At 47.8% G+C, this 27,942-nt stretch overlaps 1 protein-coding gene across 9 annotated transcripts in view; it reads right to left on the minus strand.

Annotated features, from left to right (window-relative positions):
- The window catches only part of L1CAM (L1 cell adhesion molecule), a 791,676-nt gene that overhangs the window by 112,802 nt on the left and 650,932 nt on the right, over positions 1–27,942 (minus strand). For all 9 annotated transcript variants that reach the window (XM_069645402.1, XM_069645399.1, XM_069645400.1 and 6 more), the window contains 3 exons: positions 22,609–22,720; positions 8,173–8,357; positions 3,518–3,649 (listed from right to left, as the gene is read on the minus strand). In XM_069645402.1, the coding sequence (XP_069501503.1) occupies positions 3,518–3,649; positions 8,173–8,357; positions 22,609–22,720 (429 nt within the window). The remainder of the gene's footprint in view (positions 1–3,517; positions 3,650–8,172; positions 8,358–22,608; positions 22,721–27,942) is intronic.

Raw genomic sequence — 27,942 nt, forward strand, 5'->3', positions numbered from 1 at the left:
CTGATAACTAGGGAAGAAATAAACTGGAGTCACTTGGATTCCAGCATGGGATGGCGCTCAGCCGGGCAATGGACTTGGCTGTCAATGGCTCTAATTTGGGCTGTGCATAGAGGCACAATAGAGAGGGTACACTGGGATTCTAGAGGGCTGCACATAGGTGAGTATTTGACTGAGTATACTGGTGCTCTCGTGTGGGCAGGTGCTCAGGCCAGCTCTGGACTAAACACACTAGGCCTCTGGCATGGGATGCTGTTCACGAGAGAACTTTGACAGGGCGATTAATGGTTGCAACGTAGACTGCATTTAGACACACACTCGATTGGATACACTGGTGCACTATTGTGCACTACTGTGCATTGCAGCACTTGACTCAGTACACTAGAGCTGCAGGATGTTATGTATTCAGAGCAGCGCTGGAGAAGGCAGTCAGTGGCCCTAATGTGGGCTGTGTTTAGGTGCACACTCTACTGGATGCACTGGTGCTCTAGTGTGGGCTAGTGTTCAGTGCAACACTGGACTGGGTACACTAGGGTTACAGTATGGAATACCCTCGGGGAACACTGGATTAGGCAGTCAATGGCCCTAATGTGGGCTGTGTTGAGGTGCACACTTGACTGGATGCACTGGTGTTCTAGTGTGGGCTAGTGTTCATTGCAACACTGGACTGGGTACACTGGGGCTACAGTATGGAATACCCTCAGAGGAACTCTGGTGCAGGAAATCAATGGTTCTAATGTGGCTGTGTTTAGGTACACACTAAACTGGATGCATTGGTGTTCTAGTGTGGGATAGTGTTCAGTGCATCACTGGACTAGGTACACTAGAGCTACAGTATGGCATACGCTCAGGAGAACACTGGATTAGGCAATCAATGGTTCTGTGTTTAGGTACGCACTGGTGCTCTGATGCACTGGTGCTCCAATGAGAGCTAGTTTTCAGTGCAACACGGGACTGGGTGCACTTCAGCTCCTTTTTGAGCTGTATGGAGAGGTACACTGGACTGGGTACACTTCAGATCCTTTTTGAGCTGTATGAAGAGGTACACTGGACTGGGTGCACTTCAGCTCCTTTTTGAGCTGTATGGAGAGGTACACTGGACTGGGTTCACTTCAGATCCTTTTGGAGCTTTATGGAGAGGTACACGGGACTGGGTGCACTTCAGCTCCTTTTGGAGCTGTATGGATAGGTACACTGGACTGGGTGCACTTCATCTCCTTTTTAAGCTGCATGGAGAGGTACACTGGACTCAGTACTCTACTTTTAGTGCAAGCGGTATATATAGTGAGACTGAATGGGCACATCGATGCTCTAATGTGGGTTGGTACTCAGAGGGGCATCCGCCTAGATATGCCAGGCACCAGCAGTGGTTACATTGTGGGGCTGTTTGCCAGGGCTGAGTCCCGAGACCTATTTCTGAGCAGTAGCACTTATTTGTCTCAGACGCAAATGACTCTGCTGTGTTATTTTGGTAAGTTTCTGTTATCCATATCCATAAAATAAGCAGCAACAGTGTGCACAGGCCACGTGCCTTTGCATCCTGGGCTGGCACATTGCTATTCACAAACCTGGCGAGCCACACTGGCACAGATGTGATCGTTTTTAATTTCCCTTGATAAAAAAGTAACCAGAAGGTGAGAGTGGTGGGTGCTGCGGCCATGCCAATACACACTGCTCTAGCCAGGCGGCATGACACCAGTACCACTCCACGCATTCAATACCCAGTACCATTGCCGCAACATGGTTGGTGGCAAAAGTATGTGGTGCGTGCAGCAGCGATGGTAAAAGGGGCAATTAAGTATTTCAGCGGGCACGCACATGCATATGGGTTAATCTTGCCACCACGCCTTTTTGTGTGGTACACAACCAGCAGGACGTGTGCCAATAGGCAGATATGTGCAAGTCCCCTGACTCAGCGAATCTCACGTGACTGCCACGTGACTGCGAACAGCGTCCACAGTGGCGTTCGGGGCACAAGGCACAGGGAGAACAACAGGGCAGTCACTTATCAGCCAACCGCCACAGGGACGAGGCCAGGCGGGGGAAAGGCCACTGCCGAGGTGAGGCGCTTGCGCTGCGTGCACAATCTCGCCGCAGGGTTTAACGGGCGAATTCATCGGTTCATTCATGACTTTCCCTCATTGTGGCCATCACTTTAGTATAGGAAGGAAACACCTTTGCTCTCTGCTCTAGACGCTCAAAATGTCCCCCTCTGCCAAATGTAGAAGCAGAGGAAAGGGCTGCAGAGGATGATGTGTTTAAAGACGCACGTCAATATGATGCGTGTCATATCAGTACCCAAAGAGCATGTTATCTTATGTTATGTTACTTTAACTGGTGTTTGTAAATCACACATGACACGTGCCGTAGAGAGGCAACCCCACATATGTTGACACTGTGGGGGGGAACAGCAGTGGGTGGTGGCAGCAGAGCGCCGATTGCACTAATTGGGCCCTTGCACTTTAAAATATGTTTTTTTTTTTTAATGAAGCACTGGCGCGCTAGTCTGCATTGCTGTTCTATGGGCCTCATTACGACCCAGGCGGTAAGGGGTTTACGGCAGCGTAAACAGCGCCGATCCTTACCGCCTGAGTACGAGGTCCCTTAGCGCCATGGAGGTTTTAACACCTGCTTTTAGCAGGTGTTAAAATCCATGGCGCTAAGGGACCATGGAGTTAATTACGCCACCGTAATTTACGGTGGCGTAATTAACGCCTTCCCCACTCCCATTATGCCCTATGGGGCAAAAATGGGAATGGGGAAGGGTAAATGGGGATTGGGGACTTACCGCCCCGCCGACCTCGGAATGGGGCGGTAAGTCCGCCTACCACCATGGCGTAAACGTAGTTTACGCCATGGTGGTAAAGTCACGGCCCAGGCGGTAACTTACCGCCTGGGTCGTAATGAGGCCCTATGTGTCACTCTAGATCCACGGTTGCAATGCGGTCCATAAGAGGGCTGGCTTAAGTACACCAGTGCACTGGGGGGGGGGTGCGTTTAAAGGGGAAGTGGCAGGAGTCGCCTGCGCGAACCTTTGAGCAGGTGTTCAGTGGGCAGCTGTAGCGTGGTGGGCTGTGGTTTAGATACACACTATCTCAGGTACATTAGGGCTCTAGGGCAGTGGCTGCGGTTCAGAAGAGCGCTGTCTGAGGTAGACTTGGGCTTTTGTAGTGTGCTGGCTGGCGTTCTGAGGAGCGCCGGTCTGGGTGTACTAGGGCTGTAGTGTGATGGCTGGGGTTCAGAGGAGCACTGGCAGATTACTCTAGGGACTGCATCCTGTGCTATTGCCCTGAAGCGCCAGCAGCTTGGCACTCCTCACTTTAGCACTTTAAGCAAGACATGGCCCTCAGATTACTGGGTCCTGATGAAGCACTGCTTTTTGTGTTAGTCCTGTGTGAGGAAGGTTCAGCATCTTGGCAAGGCATTACATTCCAGTGATCAATGCATACACTTTCAAGGGCACACAACCAGGAAGTACGAGAGACAGGCACGATGTATGGGGGAGCAAAGACAGCGTCACCTTTCACAGGCACCCCGTTGATCTTCCAGGTGACTTTGGGCTTGGGCTTCCCGTACACCTCGCAGTCGAGCCGCGCCGTCTCCCCGGGGCTGTACATGGAGCTCTTTGGTTTCTTGATCCAGTAGGGGGCAGCTGCAAAGGAACATCAAGCACATCCACATGAGTGACAAGGAACTGACCATGCACCTGCCAGAGTGGCAGGACGCCGCCGCCAATCGCAGTGACAAAGTGCCAGGCCTGCCCTACTGGCATGAAGTCAAGCACTACACATCTGGTTTAAGCCATGCAAAGCACACCATGTTCTTCTTCGCTAAGGCGATCTCTACACACATTGCCACGCCCTTCTTGCTCTGAAGCACAGGCAACAGAAATGTTTCAGACAGGGCATGATTCCAAGCAAAGGCAGGAGACCATGCAAAGGTGCCTTTCTCGACTGGCACACTGTCCGTGCCAACCTCTGACACGAGCTCACCTCCTTTAGATGAGTCTCTTTGCCCTGCAGGCCTTTGAACAAGGGAGGATGGTGTCTCAGGGAAGAAAGAGTGGAGGTGAGTATGCCAGACAGCCACAGTGAGCAGTGATAGAGATAGCTAAAGCGGCGGATCCACAGTGTGATAAGCAGGTCACTAGATAAGAGAGATAATGTTTACCCTAGAAACATTATTACCGTGTGTGCGCCTATGCTGCTCGGACCAGAAGTCCCTGCTCCCATCTCTATGGCTTTTCTAAGGATTTCTATTGCTCTTTCAGCTTGCTTGCCCATGTGGACCTCTGGGAATGTATGCCAATGCCACTTTTGTGAGGAAGCTAATCAGATGGCCAAGCAGGCCTAGAGGGACAGGTGAATGACCGCACTCCCAAGCCCAGCCAGAGTTTGTGATGTTCCTGAAATGAGAGGGTAGGAGGTGGGAGCTAAAATGGAGGAGCTCGAATGTGGAAAGAAACAGAAGTGGCCAGAACGAATTGCATGATGAAAGGTGGCGGTTCATAGGTCAGTCTCTGCCCTTCTCAATAGCAGGAGAGGGGAGCATTACAAGCCTGGTCACCGCGCTAGATCTAGGCCTCTGCCTTCTCCCGCCAACTTACATGATCAAAAAGAGCACTTACTGACACAGGATCTGCTTTCGTATGCATGTATGCCATGACTGGCTGACCATGACCATAGTCGCTGGAGTTTTGTGTGCAAATTATGTAATCCATGTTTATATCTAAACAATTTCCATCTAATGCATTTATTTTTCTTTTTTCGTTTTTTTGGGGGACCCCCCCGCCCACAAAGCCCCAGTTTTCTACTCTTTAAAATGCACCTGAATAAAAATTAACCCTTTACCCCAAAAAAGACGGAAAAATGTCGATGGAATGGTATTAGATGAAATGACCAGATACTGTAATCCACACAAACAAGGAGGAAGGGGCAACTCTAAGGAGGACATAGGCCTCAATAAAACATTTTCTCAACTTTAGGGTAGAGAAAAATCACACCGAAATGCCATCACCAAGATTTTGATCTTTGTGGCATTTATGATCCGGGATACTCTTGCTTGAGGAAGGATCTACCTCCTATTGTGCTAGTAACATTTCACCCCATGCATGAAGGCACCTCATTACTTTGTGAGGCTTCACAAAACCCTACCTTGTGTCACACGCAACTTCTGCCTTATAACCATACCTGGGTCCACAGCAGCTGGAGCACAACTTGTGCATCACGGAGAGGCCACATTTAGTTCAAACCACCACCATTTCAGGGCCACAACTAGGTCACCTCTGGGAAAACCCTACAGCCTACCTGGCCTTTGCACACCCCTTAACCAACAGTTTAATCAGAGAAGATGTCTCTTTTATCTATTTTCCAAGGTATATTTCCAATTGTCTCAGAAGGATAGCTCAGGGGCAACGCTTGCATTGGAAGCAAGACGATACCGAGCAACACAGGTTTAATCCCCGGGTCCGCGTTTAAAAACCTCTGGGTATTAAGCGCAATATAAATAACCCATTACAAATACAATCACAATTACTTTAGGAATGACACTAAGTCCAGGTTGCCAATTTTGGGTCCAACCATGGATTCTGGAACAAAGTTTTCAGAACAAGTGCACCTTTTGGAAGACACTTTGCGCTCTCAAGCAATAACACATTCCTTGTATTTTTAGACGTTCAAGCATATTTTAGTTTGACATTTGCCATTATTTCTTTAGGCGCCAGATTACAGCAGGGCTGTGTTAAAGTGAAATCCATGGGGCCAGCATTGCTGAAGTAGAGATCTGATTTCAGATTATTCATAGGCTTTACACTGTGCATGGGGGGAAACAAAGTGCTTCCTGGAGCTCCTAGAATTTCCAGTCAACATTAATTGAAGAGGCCATACCGCTAAACTGTGGGGTGTTTATGGGATGCTGACGAACCGAGCAACACTGATCTTCTGACACCACTTTAGCAATCAAATCAAAACATTATGTCTCAATAATTGTTCTTTGGACATTCTATGAGCTTCAGAAAGCACTTTGTGTGAACCAATTGCTCCGCCATAAGAAGAAAGTGAAACGTGACACTCAAATCAGCAGTCGGGATAAGCCATTTACCACCCAGCCCTCGGCGCGGAAGGCTCTCCGACTCCGTTCAACCCATGATTCCCATGTGGGGCTTTGAGAATCCTCTGTCTGAAGTGCTAGGGCATGGTAGCTTGGCAGAGCCCTTACTTTCTCGCCCATTTAGCGTCACACTGTCTGCCAGTAAGGGCGGAGGCAAACAGACACACTCTGAGTGAATGAGCGGATCGGGAGGTATCCGTGGATTTTATCTGCCAGATAGGCCGGGGCCTAGATTATTCAAGCACTTAAATATGAGGCAAAGAACTTGAAAATAGATTCTGTCCCTCACAGATAACCAATGCAGGGAGCGACGAAAGATGCAAGCAGACTATCCTAACCCCCACCACCCATCTTAATGCAGCATTTTGCACCCTACGTCGCCGTTGACACTGTTTGGCTGGAATCCCTGTAAGTAGGCTATTGCAGAAATCGAAACTATGTGCTCACTGTGCCGCCCGTAACTGCGCCGATGAAAATGTTGATGCCAATTACAGCGCCGCGCAGTGATCAGATAGATCACTGTGCCTGCACCCCCTGGCCCGCATTTAGCCTCCCCAACCCCCCACCCCACATAACTTTACGGCGGCACACTTCTCTGTGTGCCGCCTACACCCTGCGATCCCTGCGGCGTCAGCTCTTCCCACTAACCAAAATGGTAAGCAGAGTACGCCCCTGCAACCCATGCTCTGCTCTGGTACAGTAAATATCGCCTTCATTTGGTGCGCCCCAAAGTAACAGTGACTGCGGGGGCGCACAAATTAGGGTGACATTTCGGTACGAGTCCCAGAAATCCAGCTGGAAATCAACCAATGCTCTGACTACTGCTGCCTGATTTTCAGAAGGTACATGGGGCAACGCTTGCCACAGGAAACAAAGGTTGTATAGATGGCCTGCACCTTAGCACTCACCTTGCTCTCGCTGCTCAAATGCTCGTGCTTAATTCAACCAAGATTGTTTATCTTGCCAACAAAAGGCAGATCCACTCCCAGAAAGTGGGGTGGTTGCCAGTATCAAGTAGATGTTTGGGGCCAAGCAACTTCACTTCAGTTTTGTTGGCGTTGAGTTGGCTCACTACACCTCCACCATTGAGGCAGCCTCTAACAGGAGCAAAGTCTTACTGGAATTAGTCAAGCACTGCGCCAAACCCACACCGGTTCCAGAGGTGCCGGCTTCATAAGGACAATGGAACAGAATGGGCATATTCTTCATTACCAAAACTCAAGAGATCAAACAACCATCTCATTTACACACACGTCATTGAACTTTTAGGTGAAGTGAATCTTTCCTTTCTTCATCATCCACCGCAACTTCTCACCAGGTGAATATCTAAGTGGTTACATAAGAGCCAGGATGAACATGTCAATAAACTGTTGAGTGAATGTTAAATCATCACAACGGCTAATATATCTTCCCTTTACGTTATAGATCGCTGTGAATTGTTGATTTGAGAAGGACATTGAAAATGGAGCTTCTGATGAAGGGACTTTTGTTCCGAAATGCATTGGGCATTTATTTGCACATGGAAATGTATATGTATTTGATGAAATTTGATGAAAGTATTATATTATGTTTTAACCATACATGGAACTTACACTATGTCAGGTTTACACTTATAAAAGCATTTTGTTTTTCACTATCAAAATTCTAGTATTGAATTATTTCTTCTAAATGGTATATGATTTTTGTCCATAAAGTCTGTTTGTTCATACAAACGCCCCAGGTGTGCAGGGGACGCGAGTGCTCCACAGCTTGTGGACACTGGTTGCTGTCTCCTAGTGAATACACAGTCCAGTGCCAGGGCTGTTTATCTCTCCCCTGCACCCTCAAACACCCCTAAATATACTTTTTTTTTTTTTACAATATTCCATCTACACCTTAGGAGTGCACCGATATACGTCTTTTTCTATACCTTGCCAGACGTAGGTCACATAACACTTGAAATACGTTTTCTCAAGCACCACCAATGGGGTGTGCCCTGCAAAGCCAAACCCAACTTTAAAATACTGAGACAAACATTTTCAGTGAAGCTTTTCTGGATAGTTCCATAAAGTCTCTCCACATACGCACCCTCGACTGCCACGGTGTAGACATGCTTGGCGGTGCCCTTCTGGTTGCTGACCGTGCACTGATACTCGCCGTCATCCTCCTCGGCCACGTTGCTGATCTGCAGTATCTTCCTGAAGCTGTGGTAGGTGACCCGGCCATTGGGCACCTCCCCGTTGAGCCGTTCCCACCAGATCTCAGGGGTGGGGCTAGGGGACAACAAGCAGAGAAATCTAAGTAATCACTCCTTAAAAAGGCCACCAGTCTAACCTTTCATTTGAATTGTGACATTTCCCTTGTGTTCTGTGTGTTTTAACCTCTTAAGTGCCAAGGACGAGTGTGCTTGTCCTTTTTGCATAGACTTACATAATAGCCTGGCTAGAGTGTTTTCCCAATTTCAATTTTCGATTCTGTAATGAGCAGAGTTTTTTTACATTTTAAACTCTTTTCTTGTTCACAGCACACTCACACGGTGAAAGCAATTGCTCACATAGGCTCCGACATTAGGTTCTGTGAGGGTGTCGTAGTCTAGACACTGAGAAGAAAAGGACCATACTTTGACGTCACCACAGCCGTGGTCACGGGCCATGTGATTGACATAATCAGGGTCTTATCTGGCCATAAAATGGGATCAGGCACCAATGAAAAGCCAATTCGTTCCTTTTGTGACAGACTGAGTGGTACCCCAGGAGTATTGTTTTGGTGAAATGTGTTGACAATAGTGCATTTTAAATAAGATTTGTCCACCAAAACTGGTCAAGACGACTGGCTTCACAATGAAGTAATTCATAAAACGAGTCCACTTCGGCCAAAAAGCTGTCCCACTTTGACCACAAAAACTGGCTCACACTAGTAAGTTGGGCCTGTAGTTTGGCACTGACCTCCTGCCTTATAGTCCGAGCCTGGACATCAGGGACACCATCATGCAAAATGATATGGCATTTATGGGGGGACAGTTAACCAGGAATGTGCACCCCTCTCAGTGGTTCTGATTGTTTAAGACTGGCTTTGTTCTTCAGAATTGCGCTAGTACCATCTAACGCTCCCCTTCACCAAAACCTGAGGTGCACTGTAGCATCCAAAACACTCTCCTGCACATATTGCAATCGCAATGCACATTTAATGTATGGCCGGGGAAACTCCCGGGAAAGGAAGCCCGTCTGAACTCAGATGCTCTCCGGCAATTTTCCAGGGCAATCCCCAAGGAACCAAGCACAGAACAATGCTCCATAGCAATGGACCACCTTATGTGTAGGGCGTTCACGCCATTATTTCTCCATAGACTTGTTACTTCCTCTCAACCCAGCAGTTTTACTACGGGGTTATGAGAGCCGGGGTGTAATTCCAGATTTATCTGGGATGAAATTCTGCCCACTGTAGATCTGGCGATTTCTGGCCTTGAAGTGGAGGATTCACATGTAGGCCTTTGCTGGGGGTGACTCCTCAACTTCGAGGCCAAACCTATGATTTGGCAGTAAAAGTGGCGGTAATTCCATTGCCGCCCCAGAAAAGTGATGCTAGTGGAATTACTACCACTATTTTTTACCACATCACTGGGCTTGTAATGAGGCACATAGTTCTTTGCACCTTCCCCAGAGAGCAATACATATGTTGACATTCCATTGTACCCCACAAACTCAGTCTTCCACCCAACATGTGCTAGCCAGATAGTGCGGAATGGTGGTCAGATCACGAAATCAAGAATGATGGAGGTATCGAACCCAGAGACTCTGTGAGTAACTAGTGGCTTGACATCATCCCACACGCCACAGGATCCCCGAAGCTTCACCTGCCCACTCCTCGCACAGCTCTGTTGAGGAAGCAGAGGATGTATACAGGGTGGACGAGGCAGTAAATGTACACAGAGTGTAGGAGGCAGTAGAGGTACACAGGGTGGAAGAAGCATAAAATGTCCACGGGATGGAGGAAACATTCGATGTAAACAGGGTGGAGGAAGCATTAGATGTACAGAGGGTGTAGACGTAGTACATGTACACAGGATAACAAAGGATGGGGGAAGGACAGGATGTACACAGGGGGGACGAGACAGTAAATGTACACAGAGTGTAGGAGGCAGTAGAGGTACACAGGGTGGAGGAAGCAGAAGATGTCCACGGGATGGAGGAAACATTAGATGTAAACAGGATGGAGGAAGCATTAGATGTACAGAGGGTGTAGGAAGTAGTACATGTACACAGTCTGGAAGAAGGACAGCATGTAGACAGGAATGGACGAGGCATTAAAAGTATCCAGGGTGGAGGAGGCAGTAGATGTACACAGGGTGGAGGAGGCCTAGTGCGATACTTTTAGCACAACAGACTCTGCCCGCCAGGAATGAAAAAAAGAATGTGGCTTGTCCTGTTACCAGAATCTGCACCAATGTGTTTGGTAGAAACAGGAGTAGGGACCCAAGTGGCAGTCTTGCAGATCTCTCCAAGGCCCTAATTCTGATATATGTGGAATGGTCATGGGATTTTACCATCACTGCTCCATCGGATGGATCAAGCTATAACTCTGTTCCCCACAGAAACCACTGGCTGCCATATTCCAGAATATCTACCCATGTATCTGCCGGATGACCTCACTAAATAACTGCAAATAATCCAGAACACTGCAGCAAGACTTCTACTCAGACTCAAAAGAAAACACAAAACATCAGCTCTTAGAACACTCCACTCGCTACCAATTAAAAAAGAATCCCCTTCATAGCATCCAATTCACCTCTGCATAGCCCACAGAGCCGTTCCTGGGGAGGGGAATGTATTCCCATGTTTTCAAACAAGATCCTACATTACCAGCCACACAGAGACTTAAGATCAAGAAACAAGCACATTCTACAAACCAGAAGACGCAGCAGATAAAAACGCAGAGGATTCGCCATTTCAACTTTGGTTGCCAAACTTTGGATCATGCAACCAAGTGAAGTCCGCGCTCAACAGGACCACCTGAAATTCAGAAAAAATCTAAAAACCTGGTTCCTCTATGCACATCTAAATGGAAAGTCAACAACTAGCAGTGAAATCAGCGCCACTCAGTTGAGCAACTCTTACACGCAGACACGGCAAAGGAACACCATACACGTTCATGACTGCCCACCTTCAACCCAAAGGAAGGTACTCAGGAAGGCTATTGATTAAAGAACACCAACACTTCAAAGAACCACCATAATGATAAGGAAATATTTTCCCATCTCCTCAACATCGAAACTGCAACATAGGACATGTCCGGCCTCGATCACTAAGCCCCACATGCCCAACAACCTTGTTCAACCAAGAGTGGGGCCAGAGATTGGCTACTGGCAACAACTACTTACACTCTTGACTAACGCTCAACTTCTTTCCAACTCACTCATACGCAAACTCAAACCCGCAACTTGCACTTAGCTTTTTTTCAATATAAAGACCCTTTCCCATGAATGTAAACTAAACAACACTAATGCCTTAAAAATGATCAACATACCTAGTCCCTGACCAACACATGCCTGCACCAGAAGCATGAGGTCTCCTCTTCGGACACAGACTTTGATGTCATGCTTCAAACACATCAAACCTAGAAAGCATGTATGCACACAGACCTCAGGGTATTTAAAATCTGCAATGTATCACGTTGGGCCTCATTACAAGTTTGGTGGGATCTCAGCAGCAAATCCGCTGAGATAGCACCAACCAGATTTACTGTTACCGCCACTTGGTCTGTCAGAATTATTGCTCGATTACAAGTGGTGGTGTTATTCCTCATTTAGGGCTTCATCGGGATTTCAGCAGAATTACCACTGGCGGTAATTATACCGAATGTGACATTTTTTGGGGTAGAAATACCACCTGCATGTTACTGTGGGTTTTTCCCTCCACCTTACCTGCAAACCCATAGTTCTGTGAAGCGTTAATGTGGCGGTAATGCAGTGGTAACTCTTTTGGCCACACTGCCAAACTCATAATGTGGCCGGGGGTTTGACTGTGCACAAAAGATTCAAACCAATTCTCATCCTGGGTATTCCGGATGAGATTGCTCTCAATAAATGGGAAAGACTGCTCTTGAACACAGCAGCGGGGCTGATGAAGCGTAACATAGCGCAAAAATGGGGAGCCCCTGAGTCCCCATCGGTGGAGCAGTGGGCAACGGACATGGACATATGTGCAATGATAGAGCACAGAATATATAATGCAAGGGGCTGCCCTGTCAAAGCTGCTAAAATATGGGGGAGGTGGGAAGAAGGAGGACAGTAGATCCTACAAGACAATACGGGAGTGATGCTGCTCAACTGCACTAAAGTTCTGGGAAATGTTTTTGGGTGATTGGTAATGAATCTGATAAAATTGACCTTTGAAAAGACATGCTAGTTCCTATGTGTTGTTGTTATTTGGATTATGATGTAAAACAATAAAAAATGTTTTATCCAAAAAAAAAAAAAAGATTCAAACCATTAAAAGCTGAGGCTATGTGATGGTTTGACTCGGCTTGACTACAGCTCATTGGTGATATTGAATTCTAGGATACTACACCAGCACCCTAGAATTCAGAATTATTGGTGGCTGAAGAAGCGCTACAATACAGAAATAAAAATGAATGCAAATAAAAAAAAGTGCAGCAAATGCGCTTTTTTCATTTTCATAAATTTTAGAAATGCGCCGATTGCCTTATCCATAAAGGTGACATGCACATTTTTGGGGGGCTGGGCAGCAGCACAAATGAAGCACTGGCTAGACCCCCTGCATAAATTAGTTTTGGGATAGCGCTTCTTACACTAATGTACAACAGTCTCCTAGGTGAATGCTGTTGGTAATATAGTAAGCAAAAGGGGTGGTGAAACTAGCACACCAGCAGTGAAATCACCTAGCACTGAGATGTCTAAAACGCTATTATTAAGAGTTTGTTCCATTTCATATCATGCTAGACTATTTTTGTTCATGGTTGGACAGGGTGGTGCTTTACTTGGGAGTAGGCTATCAGAGTATAGTGATCAATAGCCATAAATGGTATGACAACAGTTTCTAGCAATTCAAGGTTTTCCTTTTTAATGTAGTTGACTTAGTTGAACCATATGTGTATATATCCGATCCTATACATATGCGTGGGTAGGGCTGCGTGTGAGGGTAGGTAGTGGAGGGTATGTGGTAGGGTGGGTGTGTGTGTGGTGGGGACACCCATAACACTAACAAGGTCATAAATGGTTTGTTCAAAATGAGTTAACCAAACCAAGCCACCCTGAAAATTACAATTATTTAATCACATAGAACGTGAGAAAACATAGCCTGCAGTTACCTATGCGAGTTAATGAAACTTTGTAAAAGGCAGAGTTGGGTGTTATGTTACATTAAAAAGCTTTTATACTGCACCAAATCGCCACAGTAGTGGCCTCGGTTTGCCTGGTTTGTCCAGAAAGAGGAGGCATATTGTCCCCTCACTCAGGGTGCATAGACTTTTAATCTATGGAGGGGAAAAGGAGCAAACTGGGAAAGATAAGAGAAAAGCAAAGTGGGTGAAAGAATGACAAATGTGTGGGTGGATGCAACAGGGGTAAACTGAGAGTGCTTGTGTTAGAATGGGTGTATGAGGGTCTTTGGAGGAGGCCATGGGCCTCATTACGAGGTTACCGGTAACCCCATATTACCGTTATCGCCGCCAGACATCCCGGTGCTACTGGGATATCAGAGGCGGTGGTACGTTAAGTTTCCATTCCCTTAGGACTCCATGGGAATGGGAACCCTGACGCATGGCACCGCTACTCACAGTGCTGGTGCTTCAGTGAAAAACCTACCGGTAGGGGCCTGAATTCCGACAGGTCAGGCCAACGGGTTTAGTGCCCCTGGCCAGCAGACTCGAAGTGAGCCGGTCCGGATAATATGCCGGTAACTTTTTGCCAGCACCTTTATTTCCGGACCGGCTCACTTATAATGAGGGCCCATGTGTTACTTATGAAGATATAATACATTATTTGGGTTCTGGTAAAGGCCAATTTATTCATGTGAGGAAGTTCAAAGGCATTTCATTTGTAGAATGAACAGGCCAGGTTTGGTTTCTTGGTGGGGCCAAGAAATGATTGAACTGCCTATTAGTAGTAGTAGTCATTATATGCAAATGCGACGATGTACGTGCCCTCCAAACTATGCTAATTGAAATTCTCATGAATTAGTAATCCTTAATATACAGTGCTGCGCAAGTCCACCCTAAAAAAGAATCCCATACAAGAGGCATAAGCAGGGTCTAAGGGCATGTACATGGCTACCACATTAAGATGGATATCGACCAGCAAATGTGGAGGAATAATGAGATCAATAGTATGCTTTAGTCATATAGGATCCGCGAAAGAGAGTTATATACCAAATGAATTTATGATATTATGGAGTAACTGTGCATAGTCGAGTGCGGAAGAAGAGAGGAGTTTACAATTTTCAGCAAGAAAGATTTGCCATGGTAGGGGAATAAAACTTGTAATGTACTTCAAGGTGGACATCAAAATGTGTGATTTCTATATGTAAACAGATTTGATAGCCGTAGAATCTTGTCCGGGTGGATTATAGATCAAAAGGAGAATTCAATTGCGAAACAACATCCTTTGTTAAATTGGGAACAATACATGTTTATAAAAACCCTATCCCCAAGGCTGTTAGTGGGTCGAATATTTCTCCCCTTATTTAACCATTCTAAGGGGTATATTATGCCGACATGTGAGGGAGGTATCACTGAAATACGGGCTATTTCAATGGATAGGGGAGTGGAAGCATTCATTGGCTTCAAGAAATCGGACTGGTGATAGTTTGCACAATTTTTCTTATAGAGGCCTCTTGAGTATCCGTATTAAGCTGTCACTTCTTAGAGGGCTATCGCATGCATTCCAACTCCAAAACTCATATTTGAGATGAATATGTGTTAAGTGTAGGTGGGTGGGCAAAGCCAGATCTTTACACATTTCTTCACTTTCAAAATAGGAATAATCTCTCCGATTGGGATTGGTAGGGAGTGCCAGATTTTCGTTTGGTGCTAACATGAAAAGGGGGCTCCCCTATACTTTTTTTGTGAAATGCGGTACCTCCAGGGTTAAGTTGAAAAAAGGATCTCAAGTTTGAAGAAGGCAAGTGGACACGAATCCACCAGGAATCCTGCAAGCAAGCTTCTATTAATTAGTCTCTCATATTCCTCAGTTAAAAGAGGGCAGAAGGAATTAAATATCTATTTCTTTGAGTGCCAGGGGAAATTATCTATTCCTGCGGGTGAGGGGGTGGGGAGGGGCTACAGATGGCCAACCTGTCTTTAATCCGGAAGTGGCGTGTCAGTTGTTTAATGTGGAACTGTGTGTGTGTGTGTGTGTGAGAGACAAATCAACTTCCGGGGCACCAGTGGTCCAGTGATAAATATCGGTTTCTAAACCATCAATCAGCCCCACACCTCCAGTACACCAGAAGGGATCTTAACAGATTGGAAACACAAGTAAATTATAAACCTCCCTGTCCAATTTTGGTAACGTGGACAGAACAACAAGCTTATCACCGCAAGGTCGTGGATCGTTGGTTAGTTGCAACACAGCGAAAATACAGTTATTACCCAATGATAAAAGAGACTGTCAAGTCACGGTTTTATAGTAATATATACTTTATTATTATCACAACAGACAGTTCTAGCAACACTACAAAATACAACCCACCCTGTAAAGGAATGCAGATGACATACATTTTCAACAAGGAAAGGGAATGCACTCTGGATGCTGACAGGAGGGTAGTCGGTAAAGTAATTAATCACAACAGTTCACGGATACTTGGTTTTGGCACAAAGGGAGCAATGGGTCATTAAATGTCACCAGGGGCCTTCGGAGAAGGACCAGGGGGACAGAACCACAATGTACCTTGTGCTTGTAGATGTTCTTGGTGCTCGATAGTGTATAGTCAGTTTCAGGTCACTGCATTGCAGTGCAATAGAGTTCATGATGGGAGACAGCTGCAGGTATCAGGCGCCAGGCGTTCAGTGAGTGATGATGGATGGATGGCTGCAGGCTGGCCTACACGGCAGCTTGGGGTCAGGAATCGTCTTAGTGCTGGTTGGCGGGTCTGAAGCACTGGTTGAGGCATCACAGACAACGTTAGCAACTGCAGCGTGACAACACTCATCGGTGCAGTCGGTTGTAGCTCGAGGGGCTTGACAATGTCCTTTAAGGCGGATGCTGGGTGATGCTTGTCGATGCACTCCTCCTAGCCTCTTCACTGGGCTTGTGTTGTCCTTTAAGGTGGATGGTCAAAAGTTGAGAACAGTATTGCAGGCAACGGACTTGTCCTTGATTTGGTTCAGAGACTCTGGCACTTCCCACCTAGGAGCTTTGCATGCAGAGCCTTACAGGGCACGCTGTGTGCTGGCTGGGTAGCGGTTCTGGTGCTGCTGGAGGGTCTTCTAGATTCAGTATCTTCCTCTGTTCCATGGGAGATGTTTAGGCGAGGGATCTTGGAAATCCTGGCCTCCCTTCACTGGCCGGAGCTGTAAGGCAGTGTGTACCTTCAGCCAGGGTCTAAATGAGTTCTTCTTGTTACTCCTTGCAAAGTCTTCAGATGATCTTCACAAAAGAGGTACTCAGCCCTCCTTTAAAGCCAAATGGGCCACAGTGATTGGTGGAGGCTAAGCCTACCTTAATGAACCATTCATGGGTCCCAACCAACAATCTCCTGTAGGCCTGAGGTCATAACCAGAGTGCTTTGCAACAGAAAAGGTAAAGGGGTGAACACATTTAATACTTAGTCTCACCCATCGTCCTGTCTGTTTTGGATCAAAGTGTCTCTGGTTAATTGAGCTCTCTGTGGTTCCTAATTAAAGTGGCAGGTTTCCCATGAAGCTGTGGCAAGACCAGACTTTTGGTCTCCACCATACCACATACTCGTTCCTCCTGAATGGGGTCCCACTATGGGGATGACTACTGTAAATACATATTTCCAGACATGAGAGGTCACTGCCCTTGATTCTGAGAGGTGGGAGCTGGCTTCAGATTGACACAGTGCATAGCAAAGGTTGTTGGGGTTTTCCTGTACTTTGTTAGTCCCGTGACAAGGCCTTACATGGGCCTATTTAAATAACTCTGATTAGTATGTGAGGCTGCCACCAGCAGCTAACAAAGGAAAGGGCGGATCCATGGAGCCTTTGTTAGGTAATTAGGCTGGCCATGGCAGGAGGAAGGTTTTGCCTTCCCCCTTCCCTCTTCTGAGATGCCTTGATGTACTCTGAGATGCCTTGATTTATTCCAACTAAATATGAGGGGGGGGCAGCGCCTGTAGGCTGTGTCCACTCAGAGTACACAGGTCTATGTGTATGTCGTGCGATGAGCATAGGAAAATGTGTGCGGATCAGCCCCACCCATTTTCTGGAGGTTGATTTAAAATTTCAAATAAGCCCAGGTGAGCGCACACCCAGCGTGCGGATGGTCAAATTCCTCACAGTGTGGGGAGAGGGGGGGGGAGAGATACAGGTAGATGAAGATGGGTTGGACCTGGTGTAAAAACTTGCTGGATTGCGGAATTCAGTGATTAAAAAAAAAAGATATCTCTTTCAGGTTTATAGGAATGTGTTACTCTTTCAGAGTAAACGTGAGATTTAGCTTTCTTCATCTCAGCGTGGTAGCACCTCCTTTGTAGAAGGGGTTTGGTTTTGGACTACGGGTTCTTATTTTTCTCCATTTCTGGGTCCTGATTTTCCAGATTCTGAGTGGGGTGATGGCGTCTGCGGCAAGGGAGATCATATGCTTTAACTGAGGTGGCCCTAGTCAGTGTTGTTGCCAACTGAAACTCAATTCAGTATGGGCTGAATCCAACCTCCATATGGGACGTGATCACATGGCTAGAATCGCGTACATCCAGCTGTAGAAATGCAAATGAAGAAATGAAAACAATATAGTGTATTCCTGCATATTCAATGTGCGCAGTTAAATGCACTCATAACATTCTTGCACTCAGACCATGCGGTCACAGTTGTCTAAAAATCCAGAAAGGACTCGAAATGTAATCAACTGTTTTTTTTTTATTTCACTGTGTGAACAAGCACCATGTATGGTGTGAAACGTGTTGCTCTGGCGGCCTCTCGCATTATGGGTATTATTCCATATTTAAATGTCGTTTTTAAACTCAATTCGCCATCTGGATAATTTGCGGCTATGTATGGTTCCCTAGTGCGGTCCTGGCGCTTTCAGTGCTTTCTGTGTTTTGTTGCTATTTTCATGGTGACCTTGCACGCTGAACCTGCACCACGTACAGTTTCATTGGCACACGGAAAACCTGCTACATCAAGTTTCTTTGTATAAATAAAATAATTAAAAATGGGGCCTGCGCATCGAAGGTAACAATGTGATGGCAGGGTCCGTTCAGGCTTAGGTATCAATCTTCGAGATCTGTCCAGATCTTTCACCCAAATCCCTGTTATACTTAAAGACCACTAATGGGGTCGAAACATGTTTTTCTGTAAGCGGAAAGGATGCCATTTTAAAGGCCAGTGTATTGGTAGTAAAGTAGAAGTAAAAGAAACGTTTCAGACGCATGGGCAGTTCTTACAACGTTCCACTAGGGGTCAGTATAGGATAAGAAGACACGCCAGCGAGTGGTTCTAACGGTCCCAAGTATCCAATTAGAGAAACCCAGAAAGTGTGCAGAAACTTCAAGTAACTATTGCACATGGACATAGGTAAGAGACTTCTGGGGGATACTGAAAAATGATGTTGAGCGCGGTGGATAGGCGTATTGAAGTTCTCCGCAGTAGGCTGAGTGCAGAAGTAAACGTGCAAGTTGCTGCCAACATGCAGAAAATATGGAACCGGCTCAGAAAGTGTCAGCTGCGTAAAGCAAGGTGACTGATAGGAATTTAAATAGCTAAATACAAAAACATCGAAATAAACGTTCATTCAGTTAAGGGCAACAGACATAAGAGGATACATAATTAAAACACATGTATTCAAAACTGGCATAGGCTCAAAAGCGTCAGTAGTCATTCACTTAAAAAGAAAGCTGGAATAGCATCGGGATGACCCCGAGAAGCGAGCAGATACTCACAGCGCCGCCCTGTCTGAACCTCAAATGACTAATGAGGCACCCAGGTGATGGGCAAAACCTCCAACGTGCCTAAAGCTGCCAGTAATGCCAGCTAGGTAACTCAGGTCCACCTGTGTGCGCAAGGGCACAGGCCCAACACACATCTGCTGCACTTGCACGTTCAGTAAATGCACCAGAAATACTATGAGTGCAAGTGATGAAAACCTGCATTAAATTGACACTGCGTCAAGATCAGAGCCGTCCTTAGGGGGACGAGTCGGGCGACCGCCGGGGCACCACGCCCCCCAGGGCGCCATTAGCCCCTGACATGCCAGCTCGGGTGAGTCTTTCAAGGGCCCCCTCAAGCTGGAGTTGTGGAAGAAGGCGTGGCAGGCAGCCTTTTAATGTAAAATGTGCCTGCGGCGGCGGGCGCCTTTAAATGCGCTCCTCCTCCGCGGGCACTTTTCATAAGAAAAGTCACCATTAGCCCCCCACCATGCCAGCTCCGGGGAGTCTTTCAAGGGGTCCCCCGAGCTGGCGTAGTGGCAGGCACCTCATTGCCATTGAATGCACCCGCAGCGGCCGGGCTCGTTTAATGACAGTGGGGTGCTAACGCGCCCTATTTAACCTCCTCGCGGAGACGAGGAGGTACAAACATTTTTTTTTTAAAGTTGCCCATCCTGGCCCCGCCCCCTTCCGCCCCACCCCCTGTTAACCAGGGGCTTGTAGTGGGTGAGGGAGGAGCGCTATTTTGCCCAGGTCGCTGCTGCCCTTAAGGCCGGCCCTGGCCAAGATTGCAACCGGGGACAGTGCGTTCAGTCGAAGGAGACATGCAATGGCAGACAGCCCTCCTATACGCGTGAAAGACTGCTGGAACGGCGGCATTTCATTAGATCAGACAATCTAAAAATGGCACCACAAGAAATCCCAAGTGCATGTGTCCTTTAGCCAGGTCTAGTGTAGGTGCCGTATAATTATACATATAAAGGCGACGCAGATCCTGATGTGCCTAGCTGCGGTAGTCAGAAGTTGAAATGACCCGCGGCGAAGCTGGGAACAAAAGTAGATTGTCAACTTAACCCCTTTGAAGGGGGTCACCTTTCCTTGCCCGGTACTAGTGCTGTAGAGTGGCCCGTGGGGGGGGGCGGTCATGGAAACTTAGATTTAGAGCAGGGGGTTGCTAGGGGGGATTAAGGGGGCTATAGCCCCTGATCTTTTTGTTGTAGCCCTAGATAGAATCTCAGGAGCTACAGCCAAAACACTAGCTAGCCCCCAGTCCCAACAGTTCCGACATCAGCTTAGCCCTGGGTCTTTTCCAGACCTAGCAACTCCCCTGATTTAGAGTATATGATCCAGTGGGTCAGGGCATGGTAGGGGGCAGTCCTGAGAACTATTGAGTATGCTGTGTTGGCCCAAGCACATACTGCTTCAGTTAAACCCTTCCCCATCCCGGGAAAGAGAAAGTTGAACTATTCTGTGTTGATTCGGGAAACAAAGGGCCACTTGTCTGTCCTCCTGTGTGCAGGTACAGCCTGGGTCCATTCAGTTATGTTATGTTATGTTACTGTGCTTTGACTGTTACCACAAGATTATGACCCACATTGCTGCTTCTAGCGCTTTATGCCCCGATGCGGCCCCCTCACAGGACCGAGTAGCAGCGAAGGAATTGCGCAGGTTGCCAGGCAGTAACGTGAACACCAGGGAAGGGCACCCAGACATCAGCAGGGGGGGTCCCCTCAGCCGGGAATCCGGCCAAAGTGCAGAGAATGGTTGTGAAACAGAAGTGAAAGCACCCCAAAAGGGACTCGCAGGCAAGGTAAATGGTGAGCACCTGGAAACTCTTAATAAAAAAGAAACGCATTCGGGAGTCGCTCTCTGTCAGAAATGTGAAACTGCAATGTCTGCCGCACCCTAAGAAATGAACAACATTTCCGTTTTGCTTTCCCCCTTTATGCTACTATGCCTTTATGCTACTATGCCTTTATGCTACTATGCCTTTGTGCTACTATGCCTTTATGCTACTATGCCTTTATGCTACTATGCCTTTGTGCTACTATGCCTTTATGCTACTATGCCTTTGTGCTACTATGCCTTTGTGCTACTATGCCTTTATGCTACTATGCCTTTATGCTACTATGCCTTTGTGCTACTATGCCTTTATGCTACTATGCCTTTGTGCTACTATGCCTTTATGCTACTATGCCTTTATGCTACTATGCCTTTATGCTACTATGCCTTTATACTGCAGCAGACACGGGTGACTTGATGAACAGGTGTAAGGACACAGTGCATTGTCAGGGGCTCAGCAAGGGTCAGGCTTTTTGACCCTCCACAGTGCTAGGGTTCCATTGGCAGGTGGTCATTTTGAAGCCAAGTCATATAAACATGGTGGACACAGCTCTTCTACTCCCCCCGACCCCTCCACGCCTCCACAGGCCACAGACCCATAGGTTTTATAGGAAGAAAGCCGGAAGTAAAGCTGGGCTCTTTTAATTGAGGGTGGGCTTTGAACCATGGATCCTCTGCCAGCAAAAGTCCTGGGCTTGGATTCCTGGGAGTTCTTGAGGCCTACTGGGAACTTTACAGGGATGGGGTGGGGCAGGACTCCTCTTAGGCTGGGGCCGGGCTCATCAAGGAGTTAATCTGCATAATATAGCCCTGTATAGCCTTCTCGACTTGGGCTGAGGTTACCTGGTCCTGTTACTAGAGAGCAACTTGCAAATCTCACATCTGTAGAGGGGTGTAGACTCGGCTTACCAGATTACATTTCCAGGTAAGGTGTCATGGAGCCCTTTCAATGAACTCAGCGATGCTTCATTAGTGTATGTATTTGGGTGTGTTGACGAAGACAATCTCATGCAACAGCACCTCTATGCCCTAGGGCTGCAGGTGCGCATCACGAATCCAAATAAATCAAATAACCATATACATTGCACAGTACGGATGGCATTTATCTTTCAAAAAATCAAGACACAAAAAAACCAAGAGAGGATATTTTCTTCAAATAATGTTTTGAAAACAGTGAAAGTTGTGCATGTTTTAAACTCCAAGAATCAATGCCAATGTTTTCCCCGGAACATGCAGTCCTGAAATGTGTCATTTCAACTTTAGGTGTCGGCCATTTCTCATCAGGTTATATGGTGCAGTGGTGCAGTTTATGTCCTTTGACCCTGGGAACTGCTGTTCAAGTCGCGAGGTTGGTGTGAATTCATAAAAGATAGCCAATGTCTTTCATTTTACACAAAGCCTTCAACATGAACGGGGGCACAGCGTCCACCCTCTGAAAAAAGTGGGGGGACGCCGTGCACGGACGTGCACCCCTGACTTGAGCCCCGCTGCTCGGTCTCCATTGTGTGGTATTTTTACAATAAAGCCCTCTCCGTGAAAGAAAAACAATTGAAAGAAGACAGGTAGATACAGCACGTGTTTGTGGGTGATGGCTTGCAGGCAGCGGCCTGTTCACACTTACTATCCCTCTGCAATGCACTCCAGCTGCAGGAGGCTGCCTTTCAGGGCCAGGTAGGAACTGGTCGAGCCTGGTGGCATCAGGAACTTGGGCTCTTGCAATTTGATGGAGTTAGCTGTGGAAAGGACAAGAAACAGAAAGGAAACAATGTAAATGCGGAAGAGGGAGACGAGGCCAGCTAACGTGACCAGATTTCCAAAACGAAAAACTGGGACGGCCAGCAACATAAAAGAGGGACTTCCCCATCGTAGCCCACCCATTACCGCCCCCCCAACAAGCCCCCACAACCACCACCCAACACCATTTCCAGCACTTCCCCTTTGTATAAATGATATATGATCTACATTGTGCAGTTTTGTTTGTGAATCTTGGCATGTGATCTAAAAACAAGCTTTTGCTCTAATTGCTATTACATGGCTTGCTGTTCAAACATTTCCAAGCCAGTCTCTGTGGCACAGTCACAACAGGCCAGCGACATAGAAGTAGGACTAAAGTCGGATGTGTATTCACTTTAGTCCCACTTCTATTTCGATGGCCTGTCCGGGTTGTTTCTTTTTTTAATCTGGTCACCCTATCCAATAGTCAAACCCGCCATCCTACAGGGGTCTGCAACCTTTGGCTCCCCAGATGCTTAGGACTACATTACCCATCAGTCCTATCTAGCATTGTCAATGTTGAAGAGGGATCATGGGAGTTGCAGTCCAGAATTCAGCCAAAGGTTGCAGACCCCTGCAACAAGAGTTCACTTTTTGACAATCCGTGTAATCCCACTCTGTACACCAACCTACACCACGGAGTCCAAAACAGTGTTCAGCTTGCTACCTTTTCTTAAGTTTTCTAAAGATTAGCTGGTCGTGTGGAGGGGGGGGTGTCCCAGGCGTGCACTTTTTCTTCCTATGTAAGGACTTTTTCCCGCTGAATAGTACAAGAACTGGCTACATCAATGATGAAATTCCGTTCGACTATTTTCGAAATACTTAACCTAGGTTTCAGTAAATGACAGGGAAAACATGCAAACTGTACGGCCTGCAGACATAAATAAGAACACTAGATGGCGGCCGTCCTCTATGTCAGCCTAGGTGATTCTTTGACCTCAGGATCAATCCAAGAAAATGAACACATGTCACAGCGCCACCCAGTAACCAGACTTGGAAGTTCACCCCCAGTTCTCAGCTACTCAGCAATTCACACTGAACTGGGTTGTGCTGTGTGGCACGTGTGCTTGTTAGCTGACACGGTGCATTCTGTTCACACATTTCAGGTATAAGGCTTTTTTTCATATATGTTCTAAATCCACCATCATTTTGATCGTGTTTGGAAAATGAAAGCAAATCCTTGCAAAACGGCTGAATGGCATTGATGGCGCGTATGCGGACAGAGGCAACGGTTACAAGCCAGGAGTCACACATGTCCGAGGCGGGCTAGTGGAAATGAAGTAGACCCATGTACCTTCCACATGTGGATGCCATCCACACAGACCCACACACATCACAAGGGGTGTATAAAGGTGGAGGTCGCTGACCTGTTTTTGATGTGGCGGCCGGACTCGGACATTCCCTTAAGCTCACGGGACACACAGTATGGGCGTGTTCTGTACCCCTGACACAGGGGCGCAGAGTATGCAGTGCTCCGGGGCCCTTTCCCCCCATAACCTCCACTAGGAAAAGCAATCTGAGTTAAATGTCTCAGGAGGATAGCTCAGGGGCATTGTGCCCGCCTTGGAAGCAAGACGCTGCGGAGCAACACAGGTTCGATCCCTGGGTCGGTGCTTAGAAACCTCTGGGTATTAAGCGCGTTTATAAATAAACTATGTATACTTGCAATGGAACTTCCCTCAAATCTGGCCAACGGCAACCCCCGGAAAATTGGCTCCCCTGCCCTGGTGCACCATATGCAAAAGTGTGTACCGGGTCTAGCCTGGGGAATCAGGAGAGCCCTGGCAGAACCCCTCCTCAGGAGCAGCTCGTGGACCCTACAGGGCTAATCCTGGACAGACCCATCCTAGCCTTGAAAAGACAGTCGGTATGATATGATATGATAGGTTATTAATAATAATGTGCTTAATGCCCAGGGCTTTCTAAGCGCGGACCCGGAGATTGAACCTTGAACCAGTGGTGCTCCGTGTCGTCTTGCTTCCAAGGCGAGCACGTTGCCCCTGAGCTATCCTCCAGAGACAGTAAAGGTAGGTTCAGATTCAGATGTCATAAAATCGATACATTATGTCAGACACGCCTGCAACAATTTAATGTGGGCCGATTCCCACTGCAAATTGTCTCATAGCTGTGACCTCGGTGCCGAACCGGTACACTAAAGTTACTTATCTAATTTTCCTTCTACTGAATGTAAGTGCGTAGATGGGCAGGAGTCCTCTGCCGTACCATGCCCTAGCGCCAACTGCCATGTTTTAACATCAGTCAGCGATTATCAAAGGCCAGAGTTCCCCAAAGCGACAGGAGGGTGAAGTCCTCCAAGAAGGCGGCCCCCAGTGATGTCCAGAAGCACCAGCAGCAAGGCGCAAAGAAACAGGAAGAAAACAGAAACTTCTCCGTCGGGCATCAAGAAGGTCCTTTTGGCGGCAAGAGCGGCGGTGGTCCAAGCGATCAACGGCGTCGTAGGGTTGGCAGGAGGAGCAGGATGAGCTGATGTTCTCCTGTGCTCTCCAGCCGCCTTTTACACACAATTTTGGCATTGCTGGCCTGCAGCTCCTGTGCCCTCCCAACCCAGCCAGTTCTCGGCAGCTGCATCCTGCAGCCACCAGTTTCCCTGCTGCTCCGGCGCCTCCCGCCTCACTCTCCCAGCCTCCCACTGGAATGGTCACCCTGCCCCTTCAGGCTTGAGTCGGATCTCCTTAAGTTCTGGAAGAGCCTCTAGACCCTCCTTTTCTCTTCTTCCTTCCCTCGCCCCTTCCCCTGCTAACACCCCCATCTGTGGCAGTGACTGGCTGCCTGGTTCCCTCCAAGTGCTACAGGGCACCCCCGATTCCAATCCACCCTCCTCTGCACACTTAGCACGCGGACACCCTGCACCCCATGCAATTCCCTGGCACTTACCCTCCTGGTCTCCCCTTAGCACTCCCCTAGCCCGTTGCCCTTCCTTCCTCCATCCCCCCTTCACTTGCACTCTCTCCTATTTACCCTGTACTTCCCTTCCCACCCTAGCACTTTGCATTCATGCAGACTGGCACTTCCCCCACCCCCCTCTCCCTCGCACTTCTTCTTACTGCAATTGCATGATACAAATGTCACAAGGCCTAGTAGGACCATTATTGTTATCTTTCTCCCTTGTCTAACACTGGACCCGTCCAGCCTCAGCCCTGACCAGGCTATAAGGATCCCCTAGCTTCGCCGAGGGAAGTTAGGGGCTCGGTGATCTAATCTGCGCTGTGCTCCTTTCACTGGCCGTCATTCACGCGTCTTCAGATTCTATTCGCTCAGTCTGTTTTCTTTCTTCTGCTCTGAAATGGACACCAAAGGAATACATGGGCCATGAATATAACTGGGAGGGGGCAGCAAATTCCAACGCAGGCTTTCTACACACTATTGTCTTCCAAATGTGCATTTCACACTTCCATAGAAATTTCCAAACTGAAAAATGCTGCTTGCATTCACAAGTTTTCTTTTTTTGTCAAACTACCACACATACTCTGTAATTTGTGTGCTCCTTTGTGTTTTATCACAGGTTATATGTATAATTAGTACCTGGCGAGAGTCAACCAGAATGTAAATGCTTCTGTTGTGCTGACAGCAGTTTTTAGGAAATTAAACTGTGGGTTCATGGTTGCCAACTTTTTGATTTTCACTACAGGGGCAGAAATATCCCCAACTCTGCCCTTAATATAAGCAAGTGAGTAGCCCAACCCATCCCCTGGCCAAACACATTTTATAGCACTTGTTTTTTTATAAGGAATTGCCAAAAGTTATACGATTAACAAACAGTTTTGAATATATAACATCTCAGCAACAGTCTCTCAACCTGATGAGCTAGCCTGGTAGCCTTCTACTGTAGAGCGTGTCTATGGATCCCTTAATGTTCTCAAAATCACTGCATTAGCAACAGTATTTTGGGTGCACCACTGCCATGGATGTGATTTAGGGGCCGATTCATGGAACAAACGTGCGCCGAAAATCTTCGCGCAAGCAGGCGCAAGCGGAAAAAAACAGGCGCACGCGTGCGATTCATGGAAGTCCCGGCGCGTGTACACCTCGGGATGTGCGCCAAACCCGTGTATGGCGCACAAGTCACTGCAACATCCCGAAAGGCGTGCGCGACGCGCACAGTGAAAGCGCACAACCTCGGCGCATACACCAGAAAGTGGGCGGGACACCGGGCGTAACACGCGGAATGGGGAACAACGGGCGAAAATAAGGGCGTAACTGGGGATGTACTGCAGGGAAGCAGACGGAACGCCCACACACACTCGAACCACACGTATTCATGGAATCGAATAGGGCAAAGCCACGCACAGCCAAAGACACGCACAAGCTGAAACACGTCCGCCACACGAAGGCAGGCGGTAGAGTCCCAGCGCATCACAAAAGTGGCAACATACAGCAATTGGGCCTGTGCGAGCGGGGTACGTGTATTTCGGGGGCGCGCGGGAAGTTACACACGCGATTGAGCGGGGTACGTGTATTTTGGGGGCGCGCGGGAAGTTACACACGCGATTGAGCGGGGTACGTGTATTTCGGGGGCGCGCGGGAAGTCACACACGCGATTGAGCGGGGTACGTGTATTTCGGGGGCGCGCGGGAAGTCACACACGCGATTGAGCGGGGTACGTGTATTTCGGGGGCGCGCGGGAAGTCACACACGCGATTGAGCGGGGTACGTGTATTTCGGGTGTGCGCGGGAAGTTACACACGCGATTGAGCGGGGTACGTGTATTTCGGGTGCGCGCGGGAAGTTCCACACGCGATTAGCCTGGGTACGTGTGTTCCGGGGTGCCGGGAACTTTCACACGCGATTGGTGGAAATCCACGTGTGTTCTGTCATCACGTGCAATGAGGGAAACACCTGCGCGCGTCACGTCACAGACGCGCTCACACGCTAAGGGCCTTTGGTCCAATGAAATCGCATATGCGTGCTGCCGTGCATACGCGCTAAGGGCCTTTCCTCGAATTACACGCTGACGTGCAGATTTTTCACGTGCCAAATCACTCCGTATCAAGCTGGCCACGCGTAAGCACACGGAAGACCACGCTCCTGCCCAGAAGGCCGAACTACTGCCCCCCAGAGCCCCGAGCACGCTCCCACCTGCCATCTGCTGCTGCCTGACTGCCTGCTGCCCACGTGCCCTGCCATTTGCTGCCTGCACATCAGCCAGGGGTGCTGTTGCTGT

This window comes from Ambystoma mexicanum, chromosome 2p (assembly GCF_040938575.1).
Source record: "Ambystoma mexicanum isolate Mex_15411 chromosome 2p, UKY_AmexF1_1, whole genome shotgun sequence".
NCBI classification, from domain to species: Eukaryota; Metazoa; Chordata; class Amphibia; order Caudata; family Ambystomatidae; genus Ambystoma; species Ambystoma mexicanum.